This window comes from Tigriopus californicus, chromosome 2 (assembly GCF_007210705.1).
Source record: "Tigriopus californicus strain San Diego chromosome 2, Tcal_SD_v2.1, whole genome shotgun sequence".
In the NCBI taxonomy this organism is placed as follows: domain Eukaryota; kingdom Metazoa; phylum Arthropoda; class Copepoda; order Harpacticoida; family Harpacticidae; genus Tigriopus; species Tigriopus californicus.
The window spans coordinates 6848986-6867435 of NC_081441.1; the positions used below are offsets into that span (position 1 = coordinate 6848986).

An 18450-nucleotide genomic window follows, 5' to 3' on the forward strand; every position below is an offset into this window, starting at 1 on the left:
TATTTACAATGGTGACTAGGTAAGAGATACAAAATGAAGTCGCGGGAACATTGTCATCAATATTTCTTCAACGTAAACGGCTTGTTTCTTGCTCCAATCGCATTAATCTCAAACACGATCTTGACACTTGTTCACTTGTTCAGGGCTTCTTTATTTTCACGCCCTTATTGCTCCAAATCTTGTGGACATCATGATTCGCAACTTATCAACACTAAAACCCATTCCCAAAGACTTCAAACCAACCTGGCACCGAACTTGACATCGTCTTATGCCTATAGTTGGCACTTTGAATGGATGTGATAGCAAATTTTGTTGGTCAAATGAGACTCATTCATTCGATCCTCACAAAACAAAAAAACAAAACAAAAAAAAGAACACGGCTCGGAAATATGTGGACTAGTTCCAATTCATTTAACGCGCGCTAGTTTGGGTTCCCTTGCCCAATAGCCCAATGGGTCCAATGCCTTAAAAAGTCCTTCGGGTTTTTTTTCTCGAGGATCTCATGAAGTTCGTAGATAATACATGAGTTAGGAAGCTCCTTATACCTGCTATCCTGAGCTCTTTTTGATAGGTCGTTAGCGCGATCGAACTTCCTAGAAACGGTGGCCTTGTGTCCGATTGATTAAGAGTGAGACCAGCCAAGCGGTAAAGGCCCCAAGTAACAAACAGCCACCAGCCTTGTCAAGAAAACAACGCCTGGGCAGTTTTGTATTAGCTAGCAATCACTGATTGCTTTTTAATTATTATGGCAGCAGATGATACTTGATTTAGGATATGTGAGACGACAACGACGACGAGTTCTCAATATAACATGAGGTTTCCATTGGTGGGTTTGGTGTTGTCAATGATGTGGTTTTTGGTCCTCCGACCTCGGGTAAACCGCTTTTGAAGGATCAACACAATGACTGAGTTCAGGAAGAATATCACCGAAGCCACAAACACCATCCAGAATGAGTAGCCCACCGAGGCCAAACCCTCCGATTTCCAGCCTCCATTGAGTTGGTCCTCTCGAATGAGGACGTTGCCACGAAATTTAATGAAGTATTGTATGATCCACGTGATGATCGCCACCAAGGACGAGAGGAAGCCAATCACGTTGAAAGCCACCAATCCTGTCGATTAATGGATTGAATGAATACATAAATAGATAAATATACTATAATGGTTGATTGATCATTGTCTCATTTTTGTCCTTCAACCATGAATTTCTCTTACCCGGGTAATGGCAAACTGCCTCGGAAGGGATGGTGCTGATGTTGTACAAGGCCAGGGAGCCGCTGATCAGCCCAAACAAGATGGCCACCCCCACGCACACGATCGTGGTCACATAGAGCTCTCTGATCATAAAGTTTTGCTCTCGATACTGAACTTGAAACACATTCATGGGGTAGATACGCTCGCCAAAGCCGTGGTTGAGACGCCGAGTCCCGTGAAACAGTCCAAAGTTGATTGTCCCTTGGGCTTTGGGATTGGAAGGGCGCTGGGCGTCGGACACGATCCAACTTTCTGTGCCCAGACTGGCGGCCAAAAGCGCAATCGCTAAACAGCTCGTCAGAAATGTCAAGAAAAGGAGCACGTTTTGGGTGGCCTTCATGGTGTTGAGGAGTCTTGTGGCCATGAATGAATGGAACACACTCGTGATCACTGGCCTTCGTGTCGGGTTGCACACTTGTTGATGTTCCAATCAATTACTCTTGATCTAATGATCCATGGCATGATCAAAATTTGAACCGCACCCCATTAGTGTTTACCAGTTCTTGGCTCGTCGCTGTTTTGTCGTGCCTTCTTTCTTTTCCATCCATCCAAACGTATGTATATCCATCCATCCATCCATTCACCACCACCACCACCACCCATACGTCTATCTATTCCCTGTCTTCCCTCACTTTGGTTGTTTCAGGAGCTGCTGGAGTTCGCAACCACCGCGGCACTTGAGCTGATGGTTGATGATTGGAGGTTGGTTGGTCGTTTCATTGGTGGTGGTGGTGGTAAAGAAGAAGACGAAGAAGAAGAGGGGTCTTGGATCTGCCTGCCCCACAATTGGCGGCTCCTTTCGACGGTGCATACTACCTTTTGGCAAGTTTTTACCTGCTTTGTACTGAAGACTGAGTGAGTGAGTGAGTAACTAGTACAGTGTTCAATGGTCTGGCACGTCGCCGCACAATGTGCAATGTACTCATTTCCGCCCGTGGGAAAATGAAGAGTTTCTTAAAATTGTCCGTCGAAACGCATTGCAAGCTTGGAGGTTACTTTTTCAGTGTCCACACAAAGAAGCTATGATTTCACGCCGCCATTTCATAATTTACTCGTACAGTACAGTAATACTTTACCTATTGCATACAGTACATCTGTTCTCTCAAGACGTCGACATTCATGGAACAAATATTTGGACATGAGACAGACGAGATTCGAATGTTACATGAGGGTAGATCGCTTTTTTTAAACCTCTACACAGCATGTAACCGATGATTACAGTAGAGCTCCTGTCAACGGGTGTGCTGGGTTTTTAGTGCAAGCATTGGAATCCTAACACATTAATCGTTTTAGCAATCATAACCACAAATTAGACTACTTTGCCTTAATACGCATATATAAAAACACATTTTTCTCTCTAATACAAGATTTGAATATCTGATGTGTTTTGACAGGCCTTGGATTCGGTCGTGTTTTACTCAATTTGTATTCGCCCAAGATCGGCGTCAATAAGTGGAAATAGAAAGACCAAAAGGCGACAATTGTAGACCGTTTTTTGAAATTTGATGTCGCTATGGTTCAGCTTTTTAGATTATTAGTTCATGTTTAACTTGAGCATCAGGTAGTCACTGAGTACAAGAAATACCTGATCAATGATCATTCAAGCTTCCAAATAAGCTTTATTTTGAATTCTCAAGTGACCCATTATTAGGTCTTGTTTGTACGTACTTACTCCTTTCATGCTTACGAGTAAGTGCGCCGGTTGATCAGTTGGAGAGTTCAACTAATCCACGACCGTCATAAAATATGGACTTTGAATGGGCTTTCACCACCAAATCGACCTGCTCATGTTCGGAACAGCTCTGGACCACTTTTCTGGACCAAATGGTGATGAAATCAGAAACTTAAATCTCTTCATTAAGTGGCAAGTTATATGAGCGCGTATATTGATAGAGTGGGTCGTTTCCAATTTCCATTGTCAAAAGCTTATGCAGCTGACCTAGAGCAGGCCGAAAATTTAAACTTTACCTAGGGATTACTACATAACTTTGGCCACATCTCTTGAGGATCCTAAGAATGATTTTGGTCCCAAATATGGCCAAATTCGTCTATTTGACAAGAGCTTGTGATCCTATGAAATGCTAATTGTGAATGAAGTGAATGGTCCAGGAGATACGAAATTTTCCCTTCTGTTCGCAGTCTAAATCTCTAGAAGTCTATGGTTAATCCTACGCTTGGCTAAAAGCGTATCGGGGACATATGATCAATCCAAATTCAATTCCCCACCATAAGCATCCATACATAATAGATGATGTCCTTGCGAAGTCCCTCCCTGCCTATTCATGAAAACCACAAGGGAGAACAAGACTCCATTGATCAAACTTGTGTGTGTATGTGTTCGTTCGTTCGTTCGTTCATTCATTCACCTCTCCAGCATGATGGGAGCTGACTTGTATCATAGAAACTTTAAGCAAAGACACCGCACGAGTTGGGATCGTCGGTTCAAAGCCACTTCTCGTAAGATCTCCATGTTATTGTTTGTGTTTACTTCCAAGGAAGCGATCTTCTCCAAGGCGCTCTTCTTGCGCGATTGTTCTCCCCGTTTCGTGTGCATTGACACGGCGTATTCCAGAATGGTGGTGTCCCACATCTTGGAATACAAACCGTCCATGGCATCATTACTCTGCCTCTCTTCCAAGCTTTTGAAAGCCAGACAATAGTCGACGTCATGCATACACTGACAGAGAGCCACGGCAAAGGAATGGCAGCCTAATTCCCGCAGACACTTGACCATGTGCGGCAACGTCTGGTCATCATGATCCATAGAGAGTGAAGGTGGCGCCTTTTGACAAAAGTGCGTTTGAACGATGAGTGACTCCAAGTAATAGGGCAAGGCCGAGGCATAACTACCCACTGAGAACTGCAATTCACCTTGGAGGCGTGTCCATTGGATCAGGTCGTGAGGATGGGCTCGCTCAGCCAATTGTTGTACTAGGTTCACGAATTGGTCGGGACTTAAACCGATGGTCTGAATGCCCACAGCCGACAATGGAAGGGTGGGGAATCCATGGGCCACCTTCAGAGTGGTGTCGTCATTGGAGTACTTGTACAACGTGATTAGAATCGAGGCTACGATGTTCAGGATCTCAGGGTGGTGAATCTTGACCAGATAGTTGACGAGGATTTGCTTCTCAGATTGCTTGCCCACCACAATTTCGGCGCCTCGGCCTCGCTTTCCCGATGATTGAAGAAGCGGGCAAATGAGCTCGGCGAGGGTTTGACAGCTTCGCTTCAAATCACTTTGACGCTGAAGGCTCAAGTTGGTGGTGCCATTTCGAGCCATGTTGGTGATGGTGATGAGGAGCTGGGTGATCTGAAGCATCAGCCAACGGGGCTCTTCCAAGGTCATGATGAACTCCCAATCTTCGCGGTTGATCAGAGTTACGAGACAATTGTCCAAGTGATGCGTCTGAATATCGGTGAAGAGCAGCCTCAGATTGGTGAGGGTTTCTCGGCATTTCGACACGAGATCATTGGGGGCGAGTTTCTTCTCGACGAAGAAGTGACACAACTCGGCCGAGAGAACCTGAAACTGAATGTTCCGCAATGCTCCGGCCAGTCCCTTCGAGTTCTTGTCTTCCACGAGTTTGAGCAAGGCTCGAGCCTCCACTGTCTGGTTGATGTTGAGCAATTGATTGACCTTGGACAGCAACACAAAGTCCACATTGGTGTCTTTTCCGCCTCGATTCAGAGTAGCCAAAATCTCCTGAGGATTCACCGAGTCCACGGACCACCGTGTCGTGGCTCTAAGCACCGGCTGCACCTTGTTCGTATCGTTCACGAGCTTACTCAGTTTCTCCGGCTTCGTGGCACGGAACAAATTGGCCAAGAGCACGCGTTTCTTGAGTTTGGCACGTTTGGAACGAGGCTCGTAGACGTGGGACGAGGAGAAGTTTGGCTTCTCCGACGAGAACAACAGGCTGTGACACGAATCGAGATCATTGAAAGTGGCGAAGATCTCGTCTTTCCGCGAGTCGGCGGTGGCCTTCTCGGGGTGGGACGCTTCATAGTCCTCATTCGAAATGGCGAGCGTGTCGTAGTTGGGTGGACAAGAGTCGCGAATGCGGATGTGGGCGTTGTATTGAATCATGTCCCGGGCTTGCCCGTGTTGGTAGTAGGAAGCGGCGCGTTCGATGTGCGAGTGCCAGAAGAAGGGGCGTTTTTGCTGGCGAACAGCCCGCATCATGGTAGTCATGGCCTCATGATTGTCGGCATCGAAGGGTGGAGGCTCGAACTCGCGTTGACCTACAGCTAATTTGAGACCTTGATAAATGTTCAGGTCCACGTCGGGCGATAGCTGGTGGTCCGGGATCTTCATGAGCAGCTGGAGTTTGTGGTGACTCTGAGTATATTCCTCGTTATTGACGTAGTGCAAGGCCAAGTCGTAGAGAATGGCCGAAGTCCAGTTGACATTGGGGCGGGGCGACCAATCAGCGTCGGTGCAAGTGAGTCCGCCTTTTTCCAACCAGAACGAACTGGGCGAGGGGATCGAGTCAAAGGCCGGTGTCACGCCCAGTAAGTATTGCAGGGACCGGAGGGCCACTTTGGCGATATTGAACAGGATATCGTTGATGTTGGGATCGGCCCCAACCACGGTGGACATGTTGGGCAATTTGAGATGACGGAATGGCGAGGCGTAGATCAGCGCCTTGGCCCCGGTGGGCGAGGGTAGCCGCAGCACGGCCAAACTACGGATGGTCCAGCGGAAGAAGAAGGTCAGGGCGAATAGGCCCGAGCGCGTGTTCAATCCGGAGAGCGAGCTCTCGACGTTCTCCAAGCGGAGTTGGGCGATGATGGATTGGACGGAGGCGGCCGTGACCAACGTGTCCATGAGCTGCTGCTGCAAGGCCAAGGGCAGCTCACGGTCCAGCAGGCCCAGGCGCCAATCCAATTGGGCCGTGATTTGCAGCACCATCCGTTGGAGGAGCAACTGTTTGCGGGTAGACAGAGCCAGCGATTCCGACACGCCCGGCGACGGCGGTAATATCCCGGCCCCACCCTCCGAGCTGTCGGCCGGCAAAGGACTGCCCACTGGCGAGTCCAGGTGCGGGTGGGGCGAAGCGTGGGGGCTGGCATGGGGCGTGGGCGGTATGGTGGCACTGCTGGGATGGGGCATCTTGGCCTTCTCCATCTGGAGGACGGTGAGCAAAGTCTTGAGGGTTTGGAGGGCCTCGTCCTCGCTCATGTGGGCTAGTTTGGACGTTAAAATGTCCGGGTTGAGCAGGTACTCGAGCGTGGGCGTATCCATGATGGGGCAGTGATGGGTGGGGCTGGCCCGAATCCGGACCCAAGTCCCAGGCGAAGAATGCACGGCAATGAACGAACCGCGAGCGTCAGGCGTGTATCGCACACCAATTGTCCAATCTCAGTGGGTGCATGCATCCAGGGTCCCTAGCGTCCCTAGGTTCAACCAGTGGTTCAACCTAGAGGGCGTGGGCTAGGCCGTGGGAGTGGGTTTTCTCTGACAAGCCCTCGAGTTCAACCTAGTTCAACCTATCAAGGAGAGATTTGGGGGGGGTCTGCTGTACGGCCAAGGTATTTATTGTTATGCTCTTAGAGACCAGTGTGACTTGTAATTGGCCATGCATCCGGAGTGAAATACTGCAAGCTGGACCTGGCTGGCCCCAGCCAAGCTCGGTAAGCGTTATTCTCCACCGATTAGTTGGCGGTGCTACTTTTGTAAACTTAACCTAACCTTATCAAACCTAACCTAATTTACCTAACCTAACCCAACCTAACCTAACACGATATTAATAGCCCTTAAACTCTCTCTCCAAACCTTTCTAACAGTTTGTCACAAATTTAAAAATGAGCACCGCCAACTAATCGGTGGAGAATAACGTTTATCTCCAAGCTCACCATTCAGTTAGGAGTGAAACCGGTGAAACCGGTGAAACCGAGCAATTTTCCATCCTTGAATTCCACCGGCCCCACGTGATCCGCAACGAGACCGGCTTTCTGACACCCTAATTCATTGTTGTGTTGGCTGTTGATCCACTTGATTGATTCAACCAATCCCTTCAAACAGGCTTTTGGAGTCTGATTTTTGTGCCTTCATTGCGTGGTTATCAATTTGCTGCATTGCGTTATGCGGTCTCATCAATGTCATCCTCAACACCGTGGGTAGGGTCGGGCTATATGTGTAAAGCAGCAAAACCTTTAAGAGACAAAAAGGTGCAAAAATAAGCTTAAAACTGGCAGAAAAAGGGGGCAAAAAGACCAAATAGTGTGACAAAAGGTGCAAATAAAGTCGAAGAGAAGGGATGTACAAAGTAGTACAAATCTGAAAAGCACCTTCATAAACAAATATTTTGTCTCAATTTTGGACCAAATTGACACAACTTGCTTTGACTTAGGTCAAGGAAAAGAGTGTCCCCCTGCTTATTTTTCCTCTTTTTACAGCAGTAATTCTGCAACATTGATCTAGTTTCTACATTTGGCAAAGGAAAAGTTGAGATTTTTCTTCCTCAAAAAGAGAACACGGTTAGCCTGGAGGAGTTAAGGAAAGCAGCTATGGTGCATTTTTGAGGCTGCTTAACTAACTTAGCGCCCTGATGAGCTTATCTCTTTGGACTTGAAACTGGCTCTTCTCATTTCTGTTTTCCCTTGCTTCTCAACCAAAAGTGAAGTTTGTTTGGCCTTCACAAATTAATCATTGACGTTATTTGCTCAAATTCAGCTTTTTGTATCCTTATTTAGTCGGCAGTCTTTGGTTTCAAATTTTGAAACCAATTCTAACGGCAAGAAAGTTCTGATGGCAACCAAAACAACAGTTTTAGGCCAAATGTGCCAAAAAAAGTGCAAAATAAAAGTTAAAAGGTGTAGATAAAGGTGAAATGTGAATAAAATCGTCTTTAGGGACCTAAATTCTTTACACATTTTTGCCTGTCCCTAACCATCAGTCAATCCAAGAAGATCACAGGGCTTTTTTGCCCTGCCTTAAATGCCTCCTGTTTTGGACTAGGTTGTTTACCTAGGAATGGATTGGGAGTAAAGATAATGAAACTATGTCAGACTAGTATTTGGATGGGTGAAACAAGCCAAGCTTGAATTTATGTCTGGCAAATGTGACAAGCACCACCCACTATCTTTGTGATTTAATTTGAACGAACTTTTTCTCACTTCACAGACATAAAATATTGTTATGGCTTATCAAAAATCATTAACCATCACTACATTAGTAAACATGTCTAAAGACCTTCCTCTTAAAAGTAAGGTAAACAAATCCCTTTTCAATAGACAAGTCTTTTTGGATGCCTGCTATGCACACATGTATGAAACTGAAAATACCACCTTCAACTATCAGCATAATAATTGTCCATAATCATGGAACAGATTATGGGCCACTGTGTTCCTATTTGCCTGTGGCTGGCTGGGCTTAGTCTTGTTATTCTGACAGCAAGAAAGGTGGGGCTTTATGAAAAATGTCAGGGTAATTGTAAACGAGTAGCAATTCATTGTTCTCATGACTGCAATTTGTGACTTTGTTTTCAATTGAAGATAACGTTTTCAGCTGCGCACATCTAACCGTGGTAGATGCCTAAAAAGAAGCCGTATTGGCTTACAATTGTGATAAAGATGGCATCAAAGCTTTCACCTAACGCAATGCTATATTTTCATAATCACGCAACTAACGTACCAGAATGGGACTCCAAAAGTCCATTTGATTCACTCTCTTTCCATCAACATTCCACACTCAACAATCAATTCATGGCCATCATCATCATGATGTTCATCCACGTCACAGCTCATCCCTATTCATAAAAACCAACGCCATCCATCGATCCACCCCATCATTGCTCCCCAACCAACCCCCTCATCCACCCTGCAATGATGAGCACCCCCGAGGGCGGGGCGGGCTCACCCGTGGATTGGCCGACTGGTGCCCGGCCAGTCATGGAGCGAACCGCGGAGCTCGTCACTCGTCTGCAGGCGCACACGCAAACGACTCGCCGCACCCTAGCTCGTCTGGCACGGCCGGCCGCCTCGCCGTCCCTAGCCCCACCCGACGCCATTGCGGCCCTGGTTCAAGGGGATGGCCTGCGTCAATGGATGGGCTGGAGCCAATGGGCCCATGCTCTAGCTCAAGCGGCCCAAGACCAACTGCGGTTAGCCGCCCGGCCCGACCCGTCCGTCGTTCAGCCCGCCCTGAGGGGCCACCCGGAGTTAGATCGCGCTTTGGTGCACGTCAGCGCCTTGTGCGCGCTGGACCGCCTCCTTGAAAGCTCAGCTTGCGCTCATCTCCGCGATTTCGTCCGACAGAATATCCACACCTTGGGCCAGAGCCTCGTGCCGCAAATCCAGGATCAACTGGCCCGGGTGCTGGCGGACAGTCAATATCCGGATTGCGTTTTGAGCGAGACCACGGCCATCGGCCAACTCAGCGTCGACCGGGCGGTGCTGGGTGGTCAATTTCAAAGTCTGTGGGCGTTGGCCCACCGATGGGACGGATGGGTGGGGTCGCTCTCGGGCCCGCCCGTGGCCCCCTGTGACGCCTTGGCCTTACTTTTGCAGCCTTTGACCCGACGTTTCCAGTACCATTTTTCGGGCGCCAAAAAGACCAACAGTTTGGTTCGACCCGAATGGTATTTACAACAGGTCAAGCTTTGGCTGGAGCGATCGCGGCAGTTCTTGGACGTGATGGGGGCTGGGCGTGGGCAGACCGCCCCGGCTGAAGATTCAGATTGGAATCGGGTTCATCCGCGCTTGTGTCAGGGTCTCTTTGGGCTGATCCAGACCAAATTGCAGCAAGACCTACCTGTTATTCTGGAACAGGACCTAGTGCTCAGTCATGCCATCGACGAGATGCTTTTGTTCACGCAAGCGATCCAGGACTTAGGGTTCGACGTGGATATACCGGTGTCCGATCGCCCCATCGCCGTTTTGGAGGACACCGAATCCATTTACTTGCGGTGAGTAACCTTAAGCCTCATTTTTCATGGCGGTTGGTCCTGGCCTTATGTCCAAGCTCCCCCCTCCATCGCCCGAGTGGGAAACTTGGAGGTTGATTGATATTCCGTGATTAATTCCTTTTCAGGTGGTTGCAGCTCGAGCAGAAATACGCCTTCGAAAAAATCGAGGCCATCATTCTGGATGAAGAGGGCTGGCAGGCCTCGTTGGTGCATCCTGATGTGTTGAAGTGTGTCGACTCGTTTGTCACGCTGCTCCAAAGTCTGACGACCCGATTTCAAATTTTGTCGCGGAATGAGCTCAAGCTCAAATTTGTGATACTCCAATGTGAACTACTCGAGGACTTCCGCATGCGACTCGTCCAGATCCTCAAGCTCGACATTCCCCAGTCCCAGTTGGTGGTGACCAGTGACAAATCCACCATGATCTTGAACTCGGCCGACCACATTGTGAGCACGATCGAAGAATGGACGGAATTGCCCTTTTTTCTGCGCCTGCAATCGCTCTCCTCGGAGGATTTGTTCCTCAAGGTGATGGATCGCTTCCGGTTCATGATCGAAGACAACTGCAAACATATCGGCCTCGGGATTGCCAAGGAAATCCGATCCCGAAGCGAAGACTACCGCCATCCCGACCATTGGCTCATCGAGTTGGAACACCACGACCGCATCATGGATGACGTGTCCGTGTCCGCTTTGGGCATGTTCCAAGCACTCATCTCCGGTTTGGACACGCTGAGCTCGAAAGTCAAGCCCAATATCCTGCATTTGATTCTGGACACTGTGGCCAAGGAGTTGAGCGACTTGATCGTCAACCAAGTCATCTTGACCAACGTTTTCAGCCGTGACGGGATCGACCAATTGGCGTTGGACGTGTCTCACGGGGTGGTACCGATATTTCGACAATTCGGCTATGATGTGGATCGGTATCCGATGAAGAAACTAGGAGAGAGTGTGCGAATCCTACAACTCCCTAAAGGGGAAGCTTTACTTTTAGTCGATACCTTACGGGAGAACGCCAATGAGATCAATGCTATGAAAGAGGCCCTCGCCGACTTCAACGTGCACGCAGTTTATGGGAGTTTGGCTTGCATAATTCTGGAAAGAAGATTGGATGTGCAAAGTGCCTCCTGATCTTGAAATATAGATGGATAAAGTTTATTATTTGAATTCGTATGAATAAAACATTTTCACGTCACGTCAACTCGTCTCGTAAATGGCAAAACTGGTGAATACAAAGCTCATAATATCTCTCTCATGGGGAAGGATGGGAGGAAATATATTTTCATTTCTTATTGCATAGGCTGGAGTAGGTCCTGATACTGGAGTAGCGCATCCTTCACCGAGCTGATGATTTGCGGGGAGTTCGTCTCCGTGCATTGGACAAGGAAAGGGTATAAGGCTATCACTTGTTGCCATGTCTTCTTGTCTACCTTGGCCTGAGGGGATTTCTTCATCGACGAAATCACGGTGGCGATGGCTCGAAGAACGAAGGCGATCTCGGCCGTTTTCTGTCGCTGAAGCGGAATGTTCCGATTCAATTTCTCCCCATCGATTGCGTCCACCAGGACTTCCTTGAAACGAAGCAGTAGGGACGTGATAGCTAAGCGATTCGTGATGGACGACGACCCGCATGGATCCTCGTGCTCAAGAGGTTTGCTCAAGACCTCCTCCTCGGCATGCTGGGTATCCTCACTTCTCAGAAGCGAAAATTCCAAAAGCGTCTCAAAGCACTGCTTGGCGAAATCCTCGCGCAATCCCACGCTTCCACTGCAATCCTCGCTCAAATGAATTGTCGAGTGAATGGAGCCTTTGTTCAACAGGATCACTATCTTGCGAATGAAATCTGTTGGGATGGACCCAGGGTAGGGTAGGACCTCTTCGCGCAGAATCTCGATAAGATGGCAGTCCAGGGCCTCGTCGGCCATTTTGTCCTCTTGATCTTGTTCTTGGATCGAGTCCGGAAAGAGGAAGAACTCCAAAACTAAGGCCAGCTCCGCCCAAAAGGTCTTGAAGTCGCGTCCTTGAGGTCGCTTTCTGGCCAATGGCAGGCCCTCGCGTAGAACTTTGATCAAGACATTGATGGCTACCCGCCAATTGCTCTGCTTAACGCATTGGTACTTGAGCTTCAAGGGGGTCCGCAAGGTTTGGGCGATCTTGAACATGACCTCATCCAAGGGGAAGCTCCCATCTTCGATCTTGGCGGCTGCCATGAAGAAGTCGCCGATGCGCTCGATCGTGCTTTCGCCCAAAAGAAGCAAACGTTCTCGGAATCGATCCTCCTCCGGATGTGTGTGGAAGGCCAAGTGGCACACTTTGAAGTAGACATCGAACATCTCGAAGATGAGCTCGCGACTTGTGCTCAAGTCTAGTTTCTCCACCTTGGCCAGATTCTCCATGGACGTGGCATGAACGGGCGAGAGGTTGTCGGGGCTCTCCATGTCTGCCTCGATGGGTACTTGCATGCACCCAAGCAACACCGAGCCCAAGGCTTCGACATCGCTCACTCGGAATTGGGATTGGACGAAGGGGAACAGGCTTTGAAAGATTTGAATGTACCCGATGATGAGCACTTGGCCTTGGGACAAATTGGACGGACTGTGGGTGATGAATTTAGTCTTCTGAGGTCCGATCTTGAGCCAGGTCTTCCAGCAAATGTTCCAATTGACCTCGCGCAAACCCATACTCTCACTCGTGGCGTTCTGGGCTTGCTCTTCGCCCGAAGACACGACCATCTCCTGCATGGCTTTCAACGCGGCCAGGGACACCTCCATGGTATCGCTCAAGGCCATTTTCTCCACATATTCCAGAAGCAGGAGCCATGCCTTCGAGTAGTCGTCCATTGTGCGCAAAAGCTTCCTCTTGGTATTGAAGACCCGCACTACGCCGGAAATGGTGAGGACTTTGGTCTCAGCCCATTGTTTTTGGGCCGTATTTCGGGAGTGGTGGATCATGATCACATGGCTTTGAGAGACCTTTTCCGAACTAGCATTGTCACTCTGGATAATCACATTGTCGAGCAAGGGGAACAGGACTTGCCAGAGCACAGCCTGCCACGTGTTCCCGCTACAAAAAAATTAGAGCAAATGATTGTCTTCCTCATAAAGCCCCATAAAGTTAAGGTGATACTTACTCCAGGACGGATCCATGGGCGGCAATCGTCGAGAACAGGGTCTGGCCTGAGCTTTTCCGAACGGCTGGACGAGAGTCCAAGCACAGGTCCTTCAGTTTATAGAACAGGCACATCCACAATTTGTCCAAGGACGGAATGTTCTTACAACCAGGGAAATCCGGGAAGATCTTGTTTTCACCTTCAACACTTAAGCTCCGAAGCATCTTGACATTTTGGTAGAAATAGTCGCTCAAATTCCACAACAGTCCCACTGCGGTCAGAGAGACGTTCAATTCGGTGATTTGGGAGCCAAAAGTTGTGGCACAATCCACGCACTGAGGATAGCATCGGTATGGAATCGTGGGAAGGAAGTCGGCAAAGATCAGTTGAAGACATTGAAATGCACTTCGAATCAGGATGTCGGAGTGTTGCCGTTCGATACTGCCCACAATGGACAAGATCAAAGGCCAACCGTGACTCACGACTTCACCCGAGCTATGCAAGATATGCAAAACAGTATCCAGTTGCTTTTGTCGAACGTCAGGAAACGGAATACTGCACAATTCGGCCAAGGGCGACAACAATTGGACTTGCAGACGAGGATTGTCTTTCATGGACGTGCTGAATTTATGCTGAAGAGACTGTTTGGTCAGAAAAGTTAGCGCCTCGCAACCCCATTGACGCATGCGTAAATGAGGGTGTTGGCAGACTACCAACAAATGACTGGTTATGGGCCGCCAGACCACGTCCAACCGGTTTAGATTGACCAAAGCCGTTTCCAGTAATTTGGCCACTGCGAAGAGGGACGGCTCGCGATTGGTGGTGGCCAGCTCCATGCTTTCCTCGGAGAGATGGCAAAGAGCCTCAATTAGGTGACTAATGGACGTTTCAGACAGAGCGTCGGATGATTCGAATAGTCTTGACACCATGTTGGAGAGCACGGGCAAGTCAGCAAGAACCGCTGTTGTGATGACCGAGTTGTTCTCTCCCGAAGAGGTATGAACCGAGGAGGCCAATCCTCCACCAGTCACCGGTTTCAATCCCAAGATCCACACCAAATGTTGAAGAGTCTGAAGAAAAACAGGAACTTTCGTTCATTAAGTGGGACAGACGGACGCATTCGGAGAATGAACTCACGGTGAGAATGATGTGCCAAGATTGCCCCAAAAGATTGCCATGACAATGAGCCACTGACAAGATGGATCTCATACATTGCAGATTTTTGGCTGTCAACATCACGGGTCCTTGATGAGCCGACGCCGGTAAAGAAGAGGTCGGCAATGGCGTGCCTGAGTGAGATACAGAACAATTGTTGAGGATTGCTTGAAAAAAAAAACATCTTTGAAAAAGTTAACCTCACCTATGGCTACGACTTGATGGCGAATGTCGCCTTCACCGGGTGTGTTGCTGCCATAAATCTGCAATGTATNAAAAAAAACATCTTTGAAAAAGTTAACCTCACCTATGGCTACGACTTGATGGCGAATGTCGCCTTCACCGGGTGTGTTGCTGCCATCCAAGCCATGGGATTCCCCCTGACTTTTCGATGGTCCAGACACGTTCTGAGTACACGGTGTGGATTTCAAAACGTTCAATGTGTAATGAGGGGGTAGAGAGGCCTTACAGACCGAAGCCAAGTATGCATCACGAGGTTTGTTCACATTCAAGCGACCGCAAATACTCGAGTACACCTCCATGGCTTTCAGAATGTTCTCCGTGCCCGAATCGTCGGTACTGGCATCCAAAAGAAGACTCAGGGCGGCGAGGACACCGCACCAACTCGATTCAATGAGCTGATTCCAACAAGCCCGATCCGGGTCGTCGGGACGGAGATGATCGCCTTGCATCTCAACCGGAATGATCAAGGACATGGATCGGACCGCGTCCAGCAGACACGCGTAAGCCAAGGATATCCCGTAACCATCCGAGACAGTGGGAACCTCCAGTTTATCACTCACGTCTAAATACAACTCCTTGGTTTGGCCACCCACAAAACTCAGAGTCAAGGGCTTCCAAGTATTTCGATAGAGGAACCCGGGCTGAGGCGAGACGCCCCCGCCGGAGCCGTACACGTTGGCACCGCCCAATCCATTGGCATTGCCCGAGGACCCGCTGGAAGCATTGCCTCCGCCTCCAGCCTGAGAAGCATGATCGATCTCGAAACTCTTGGGCGTGCTCATGACATTTTGCACGAAGGCACCCAACCCGTTGATCATATCTTGGTAGACTTTGGTAGAGTGCTCGTTCATGTCAAACGTGGCGCACAAGAAGTTCAGCAATTCGGGTTTGACCATGATTTTGTGGATGACTTCCAAGGCGATGCAGTTTTGCCACAAGGCCTTATCCGGGTCCAAGAACTTCATAACCAATGACAAGAAGATCTCGGTTTCGGTGGTGAGGATATCGTGGTACTCCAAGATCAGGATGGACACGACTCGCATCAATTTGGACGTAATCGGATAAAACGGCTTATCTTGGGCAGCCATCCCCCCTGGATGACCGGATCCACCGCGATATTTGATGTTGGGCGAGAACAATTTAATAACCAACGAGCACACTTTCTCCTTCAAAAGCAACGTGAACTCGCGATGTTGCGTGAACACGAGCGGGAACTTGGTCAGGATGGATTCCAGCAATTCGAGCCCGAACGAGCGCGTCATTTCCATGATGCCGGTCATCCAGATGGGTTGCTCGGCGCCCACCAATAACACGATATCGTGAAAGAGCAAGTAGGCGTCCATGACAAAAGCATCGGCGTGCTTGGGCAAGAGCGGGGCTGTCAATTGGAGAAATTGAGGACTGGGCTCTTCCTGCACGGGCCGATGGGTCTGATCCGGCGCGGTCACGCGCTCAAAAACCACGGGCACCAATTGCCGAACCGTGGCGCCCGCAATGGTGTTCAAATGGCCGTCCTTGGTGAAGTTGAGCCGGAAGCAAATGACCAAGCACTTGGCCAACGTCTCGTGTTGGACCACCGACGAGGAGGTGAGCAACAACGTGACGGTCTGCAAGATCTTGAGCTCCTCCATGTTGGCCTCCATGAGCATCCACAGCGTGTCCGTGATGTAGCGGGCGCCCTTGAAGTCCACGGTCTGATGAATGATCAGGCGTTGCATGAGGCCCAAAGACAACTTGATGACCTTGAGGTCCTTGCTCTCGCACCCGTGAACCAATGGGTACAGGATCTGATTGGTCACCAAATACAGACTACTGGGATCGGAGGCCGTGGGGGTGGACGTACCGGTGGCCGTGGCTTTGGCTAAACTGCGCACCTTGACGATGGCCTCCTCGGTGGCCTCGCGCAGTCCCTGAAGAGACTTGGACTTTTTGCTCTCCAGGCTGAGGTTCTTCAAGTCATTCTGGATCTGTTCGAGGAGCTTGTCCCGCGCCACGGTCCCGTCCATTTGGGCCATGATCAGGGGATGTACGATGAAGACGAGAATGAACCAGGTCTAGGCCCGTCTCCAATTCCAGGAAGCGTTAACAGGCGCTAGGAGGATGGATGGGTGGGTGGATGGGTAAATGGTTGTGGTTTCAATCTGAGGTAAGTGGGCCAATCAAGAGGTGGGTTACAGCCAGACAGAAATGTCAGTGCAAATAGACGCCCAATTCCGGGCGCTGACCGACCCACGGCATCATGATGTGGGTAAATAAGCACCCTGGAGAATTCGATAGATCGACGGATGGCTCAGGGGCTGGCTGGGTGTTCTTGGAATACTCCTCCTCCTCCTCCTGTTGGCGGTTCGAGACTTGGAGTGATTGAGCTTTAGCTTTGACTTTGACTTCGGCTTTGGCTTGTAAAAACAAATTACACATACGTCTCTGAATCAGTGCTGCCAGGTCTTAGGGCTCTAAACATGCCAGATTAGTTTTCAAAACATGCTGTGCTAGAATATAATGGAATATCTCAGATAGAAACCAAAATATGCCAGAAAACATGTCAGAAAGAACTAACAAAAAACCCTCATATTTGCTATTTCTATGCTCCAGGGGGAAAAGGTAGCAATCAGCACACAGTCTGAGAATATGTAGATCTGGAAGCAAGTTTTAAGAAAATGAGTTTTCGACGATAAACGTTATTCTCCACGGATTAGTTGGCGGTGCTCATTTTGAAATTTGTGACAAACTGTTAGAAAGGCTTAGATAGAGGCTTTAAGGGCTATCAATATATATCGTGTTAGTTTAGGTTGGGTTAGGTTAGGTAAGGTTAGGTTTGATAACGTTAGGTTAAGTTTAAAAAAAGTAGCACCGCCAACTAATCGGTGGAGAATAACGTTTACCGTTTTCGACATATTTCCATCAAAATTTTTAGAGAAGCAAAAAGCAGTCTACCAGCTAAGATTATTGTCCAATTAAAAAATTTGGCATCATCATCATGTTATTTACTTGAATTGAAATGTACCAACTCCTTTAACAACAAAGTGACATTTGAACAGCAATATAACCTCAATATTTAGAAATTAGTGTTTTTAAGATAAGTTACCTGTAATTGAAAAGAAAAGGAGCTAGTGTAGCCAAGCAGCCTAAGAGGCAAGAATCTTCTCCCTTGGTGTCGTGGGTTCAAACCCCAGTCTCCTTTTGGAGGAAGGTTAGTGAGGAGAATTGAACCAAGGACATCTCTCAAACAAGGAAACTGTGCTAACTACTGCGCCACATCTCCCCCCCTTACAGAATTACCTTCCAACAGCAGGGTTTGAACCAAGGATATTGGGACATTGGAGTAGGAAAGGAAGGTGAGGTCACCATGAAACATTGAAAGGTTAATCTTACCTTTGAGGCTTAATAGTTCTTTGTCCAGAGTTCCAATTAATTCATTCTCAACAGGAACAGTTGATGCAATTTGATAAAATGCCACAGTTTTACTCATTGTTTTTAGACTTCATTTTCTTTCATTGAAATTTTCTATTTATACAAGACTTTTCGAAATCTTAGGAAAGATTTTTGTCTGATATTGTGCGCTCTATCTTGCTTTTTTAGTAGCACTACTCATAGATTTCTAGACGCTGGATGTACTGATGGGGATCAAACAAAAAATCACCGGAGGTTGCAACTAGGGCTACCTATTTACATTTTCAATGGCATACGGCATCACTAGCGGAATATCGAAAACCCGTTAGTTAATCACAAAAGTAACCCTGATTTTTCTTCAATCAAACCAGGGTCACCTTTTTGGTC

The 18450-nt window shown here is 48.4% G+C and overlaps 4 protein-coding genes across 4 annotated transcripts; 1 reads left to right on the top strand and 3 right to left on the bottom strand.

Annotated features, from left to right (window-relative positions):
- Positions 1 to 704: 704 nt before the first annotated feature.
- Positions 705 to 3455, bottom strand: LOC131892860 (uncharacterized). Its single transcript, XM_059242719.1, has 2 exons — positions 1216 to 3455; positions 705 to 1112 (listed from the first exon to the last, which is right to left on the bottom strand). The coding sequence occupies exons 1-2, from the start codon at positions 1616 to 1618 to the stop codon at positions 802 to 804; spliced, it is 714 nt and encodes a 237-aa protein (XP_059098702.1). The 5' UTR covers positions 1619 to 3455; the 3' UTR covers positions 705 to 801.
- A 143-nt stretch (positions 3456 to 3598) lies between these two features.
- LOC131892845 (uncharacterized) lies at positions 3599 to 6767 on the bottom strand. Its single transcript, XM_059242699.1, has one exon. The coding sequence runs from the start codon at positions 6500 to 6502 to the stop codon at positions 3650 to 3652; it is 2853 nt and encodes a 950-aa protein (XP_059098682.1). The 5' UTR covers positions 6503 to 6767; the 3' UTR covers positions 3599 to 3649.
- A 2156-nt stretch (positions 6768 to 8923) lies between these two features.
- On the top strand, positions 8924 to 11361 carry LOC131892850 (RAD50-interacting protein 1-like). Its single transcript, XM_059242708.1, has 2 exons — positions 8924 to 10166; positions 10292 to 11361. The coding sequence occupies exons 1-2, from the start codon at positions 9085 to 9087 to the stop codon at positions 11295 to 11297; spliced, it is 2088 nt and encodes a 695-aa protein (XP_059098691.1). The 5' UTR covers positions 8924 to 9084; the 3' UTR covers positions 11298 to 11361.
- LOC131892840 (protein MON2 homolog) lies at positions 11300 to 16492 on the bottom strand (the record flags this gene model as incomplete). Its single annotated transcript, XM_059242692.1, is given in 4 exon segments — positions 11300 to 13229; positions 13297 to 14345; positions 14413 to 14564; positions 14738 to 16492. Coding segments are annotated over 4 exon segments (4730 nt in total), but the record flags the coding sequence as incomplete, so codon positions are not given.
- Between the last annotated feature and the right edge of the window lie 1958 nt (positions 16493 to 18450).

Bases quoted from the DNA above. Each gene is read 5' to 3' on its own strand.
- LOC131892845 (XM_059242699.1), bottom strand. From the start codon at position 6,502: ATGGATACGCCCACGCTCGAGTACCTGCTCAACCCGGACATTTTAACG.
- LOC131892860 (XM_059242719.1), bottom strand. From the start codon at position 1,618: ATGGCCACAAGACTCCTCAACACCATGAAGGCCACCCAAAACGTGCTC. The intron at 1,113-1,215 runs GTAAGAGAAATT...ATTAATCGACAG, and splicing joins GGCAGTTTGCCATTACCCGG to GATTGGTGGCTTTCAACGTG.
- LOC131892850 (XM_059242708.1), top strand. From the start codon at position 9,085: ATGATGAGCACCCCCGAGGGCGGGGCGGGCTCACCCGTGGATTGGCCG. The intron at 10,167-10,291 runs GTGAGTAACCTT...ATTCCTTTTCAG, and splicing joins ACCGAATCCATTTACTTGCG to GTGGTTGCAGCTCGAGCAGA.